Here is a 4,007-nt window from a genome sequence, read left to right as displayed (position 1 = left end):
CCCCCCCCCAGCCGCCCCCTCGTTCCGTCCCTGCCAGTGCAGAGGGAGGCGCATATCTCCAGCTCGCGTTTTCCGGCAGGACTCCATTCTTGACACCGGAAATATGGTCCCACTTCGGGAGGACGCCCGGGCGTTCAGAAGACGCCTTTGTCCAGCCACTCCTGATGCCTACGGTGTTGTTCCCGCATCCCAGCGTCGGGAAGAATGCTGTCCCTCTGCGAACGGGGCTCGAGGTGGGCGCGGAGGGATGTGCTCCGGTCCCTCCCCACGGGGGGGGGGGGGAGGGGGTGCGGTAGTATGGGCCCCCGGTCCGACGAGCCGACATCCCGCACAGGGAGACACCGCTTCCCGCAGACAACGCCCGGGCAAGTATTTCAGCCAGGAGGCCAAGCCGCCTCCGCCCGTGCCTGACCTCCAGACTAGTTCCCCTTCCACTCAGTTCTGTCCGTTCTCCTGCCCTTTGATGCCCAAGTTGCTGCGGCCATCGCTGCTCTCCTCCTTGCGCCCGTCACCCGGCACTTACCCTCCTGCCGTCTCCTCCCCCGCCCCCGCCCCCGCCCCCCCCCCCCCCCCCCCCCCTCGCCCTCCCCCTGTAGAGCACCTCCTTCCCTCTCCCCGGCCCCGCCCCAGTCCACCACCATGACCATCATCATCTACGTTTCCTCCATCAGCGCCTCGCTCGACATCAAGAAGAAGCAGAGCCACATCGAGAGCATCCTCTCCAGCAAGAAGATCCCCTTCGAGACCCGCGACATCGCCTCCAACGAGGACTACAAGAAGCAGATGCGCCGTGGCAGCGGTGGCAACACCATCCCCCCTCAGATCTTCAAGGGCGAGGAGTACCTCGGTGTGCGTGCCCGCCGATCCCGCCATCTGCCCTCCCGCGCCCCATCATCCGCCCCCTCGCCCTCTCGCTCACACACCCGCACACTCGCACGCCCATCGCCCATCGCCCATCGCCCATCGCCCGGCACAACAGGACTACGATGCCTTCGAGAACGCCGTCGAGTGCGAGATCCTCTCGGAGTTCCTCCGCCTTTAAGTGCACACGTCTTCCTCCGCTGTACATCATCCCCTGTGTCCGGTGGCAGAGCGCCGCCCGATTCAGTTGATGTCGAGGCCGCTGTCACCGATGCCCGCCCCTCTGCCCGTGTCCGCCGCCCCTGGGTGAACGCTGGCCCAGACCGGCAAATAACAACCCCCCCCCCCCCCCCTGCCCCTCTCCGCCTCCCAGGTGTTGTTGTGCTTCCCCTCCGGTTCCAGGTTGGCTTCCGTAATTGTGTGTGTATATGTGTGTGTGTGTGTTACATATCTTGATGTCTACGCCTGCATGTGATCCAAGCAGGACGTCAGATCAGGACAGGCTCGTCATTTGTTGTCTATTTCCCGGGCAATGGGCCGTACCGTGTGGGCGGCGGCTCCTCCACCGGGCTCGGAGGAGACAGGGGGGTCTACTTCTTCTGGCTGGGAGACGAAGCAACAAAGCGCTGCCCGGCTGGCGCCTTCTTCGAGTGGGTGAAGCCTATTTCGGAGGAGAAGAGCCCCAAGGAGCGGGATCAGGGGGGAGGGGGGGATGAGAGCGTGCACAGGCCAAAGCCCGAAAGAAGAACGGCGTGTTGTTAGGGGCAACTACACTCGGGAGGCCGAGGAAGGAGGAGAGCAGGGGAAGCGAGAGGAGCCCCGCCACGGGGAAAGTGGCCGGCGGGAGTGGTCCTTTGTGGGGAGGAGGGCGCACTGTTGTTTGTGGCGTTCTTCAGGATCGACTGAGCGCTCTGGCGATTCTTGCGCGCCGCGTAGATCAGCACACCGAAGGTGATGAGCAACGACCCGCTGCCAACCAGGTAGAACTTCTTCATCGTGTCGAAGAAATCCAGCCGCGAGTCGGTCAGGGGCGTGGGCGTGCTGACCGGGGCAGCACCTGGAGCAGAGTCGGGCACCGAGGACGAGGCGTTCAGGGGATTCATGATGGCAAGATCGACGCAATGGGGACGCCGGCCGATGACCGGAGGCAGGGAGGCAAGATCAAAGGTGGGAGGAGGGACGGACGAGGCGGACACCGATGGCTACACACCCGGGTGGGGGCCGGGCCACCGGGTTGCGGGAAAGCAGACCCCGATAAAGGACCCCCAAACGACTGCACGGGGAGGGGCGCACAAATGTGCGCTGTGTGCGCTTGGGCGTGTATGTGCGTGTGTGCGTGTGTGCGCGCAAGCGCGTGTATGTATGTATGTGTGTATGTATGTGTGTATGTATCTGTGTATGTATGTATGTATGTGCGCCGGCGCGGGAGTCTATGTGCGTATGCCCGTGCGTGGGTCCGGCCGGCCGCCCGGGGGGAGGGCCCGTGCGTGCCCAGGACAATGGCGCCAAACGGGAGAACAAAAATCGGATATATATATTGATCATGTGGCCCGATCACCGCGAAAAAGACCACTGGGCGATCGGTGCCCCGGCGGCCGATGGGGGGCCTGGTGGAGAGGAGGCCACCGCCGAGGGAGGCAAGGTCCCCCCCCCCCGGTCGTTCGGGCCAAGGGCGGCCGGCCTCTTGCCGGGCGCCAGCCCACCGCTGGCCGGCCCGGGCGCCGAGGCGTCGACGGCCCCCGGTGCCGGGGCTGGCGATGCCCCGGAGCGGTGCCCGGCCGAGTTGGACAATGTCCCAGTCCCTGGCGGCACCCCGCCGATGGGCATCGGCCGCCGGACCACCCGAGTGGACTTACGCGAAGGGGCCGGCCGCTCGGGGAGAGCCGGCTTGGCCTCGGCGTCCGGGGGCCCGGCCACAGGTGGGACGCCCTTGCCAGGGGCCGAGGGGTCGGTGCCATTGCCGGCCGGCTGTGCTTGCGGCACGTGCGCGGACGGATTGCCGCGAGGGCGCTTGGCCACCCGGCCGGCGGTGGTACCCGCGGGAGGGCGCTTGGCTGGCGCGCTGGGCCCCCCCACCTCCGCGGGCTTTAGATGCCGGAAGGGCGGGCTGGTCTTCAGAGACAGAGCATGCTCATCCACCACGACCAGCTGGGCTACCGTCGCCACCGGGGTCATGGCGGCGCTCGGTGAGGAGGCCAATCGCGCGCTCCCATGCCCACCGCCATCCTCACTGCTGGACTCCACATCCAGCGGTGATTCCAGCGGCTCGAAGGAGCTCCGTGGCCCGGGAGTCGGGGTCATTGGGGCGACAGGGGACGGGGCTGCCGGCACCGAGCCCGAGGAGGGGGCACTCCGTCGCATTCCCGGCAGTAGCCCGCGCGCGGTCCAGTCCGCAAACAGGGACTTCATCTTGTCGACGTCCACGCGGACCGAGTCCGAAATGCAGGAGCACGACCGAGCCGACGCCCCGGCCTCCAGCCACCCGGGCAGGGCAAAGTTCACCGCCTCGGCACAATTCAGACCATGGTTGAACCCCGCATGGTATGCTCCTGGGAAGGTGATCATGAACTCGCCCTGGAACACGGTGTGATGCAGGGGCGGGAGAGAGAGAAGGAGAGAGAAAGAGGAGATAGAGAGACAAGGAGAGAGAGAGGAGACAGAGAGACGGGGAGAGACAAAGAGAAACAAAGAGAGACAAAGAGAGACAAAGAGAGACAAAGAGAGACAAAGAGAGACAAAGAGAGACAAAGAGAGACAAAGAGAGACAAAGAGAGACAAAGAGAGACAAAGAGAGACAGAGGATGGGGAGGGGGGAGCAAGATGGCGAGAAAAGGAAAAGGCGCCATCACCCGCATGACAGAGGGGGCGAGGGGGCCGGTTGTCGCCATGGTGGTGGCGAGCGTGCAGGCGAGTGGGCCCCATTGCACAGGCCGATGGAGAAGAAGGGACATGCCCAACCGAAGCAAGGGGAGGAGGATGGGGAGGCCAGAGCCGACAAAAATCAGCAAACGTGTTGGTGCAGCGCGGTGGGCATCACAGAGCCATGCGCTCGTGGTGGACACATAAAAAGGGAACTGCCCCAGTCGATTGGGCGGGGAGGGGGGGGGGGGAGGGGGGCGGGCGGCAGGGGGGGGGGCGCCGCACAG

General features: G+C 65.4%; 3 protein-coding genes across 3 annotated transcripts in view; 1 reads left to right on the top strand and 2 right to left on the bottom strand.

Moving 5' to 3' along the window:
* The first annotated feature begins 317 nt into the window (after positions 1 to 317).
* H696_02877 (hypothetical protein) lies at positions 318 to 1,210 on the top strand. Its single transcript, XM_009496772.1, has 3 exons — positions 318 to 443; positions 597 to 849; positions 980 to 1,210. Exons 2-3 carry the CDS (start codon positions 640 to 642, stop codon positions 1,040 to 1,042), a joined length of 273 nt encoding a protein of 90 aa, XP_009495047.1. The 5' UTR covers positions 318 to 443; positions 597 to 639; the 3' UTR covers positions 1,043 to 1,210.
* A 59-nt stretch (positions 1,211 to 1,269) lies between these two features.
* H696_02876 (hypothetical protein) lies at positions 1,270 to 2,107 on the bottom strand. Its single transcript, XM_009496771.1, has 2 exons — positions 1,736 to 2,107; positions 1,270 to 1,522 (listed from the first exon to the last, which is right to left on the bottom strand). The coding sequence occupies exons 1-2, from the start codon at positions 1,962 to 1,964 to the stop codon at positions 1,452 to 1,454; spliced, it is 300 nt and encodes a 99-aa protein (XP_009495046.1). The 5' UTR covers positions 1,965 to 2,107; the 3' UTR covers positions 1,270 to 1,451.
* Positions 2,108 to 2,379: 272 nt separating this feature from the next.
* H696_02875 (hypothetical protein) overlaps positions 2,380 to 4,007 on the bottom strand; it is a 3,650-nt gene continuing 2,022 nt past the window's right edge. Inside the window, exon 5 of the mRNA XM_009496770.1 lies at positions 2,380 to 3,435. Within this exon, the coding sequence (XP_009495045.1) occupies positions 2,416 to 3,435 (1,020 nt within the window). The 3' untranslated portion in view covers positions 2,380 to 2,415. The remainder of the gene's footprint in view (positions 3,436 to 4,007) is intronic.

This window comes from Fonticula alba (assembly GCF_000388065.1).
Source record: "Fonticula alba strain ATCC 38817 unplaced genomic scaffold supercont2.4, whole genome shotgun sequence".
In the NCBI taxonomy this organism is placed as follows: Eukaryota; order Rotosphaerida; family Fonticulaceae; genus Fonticula; species Fonticula alba.
This window is presented reverse-complemented; position numbering and strand designations above follow the sequence as displayed.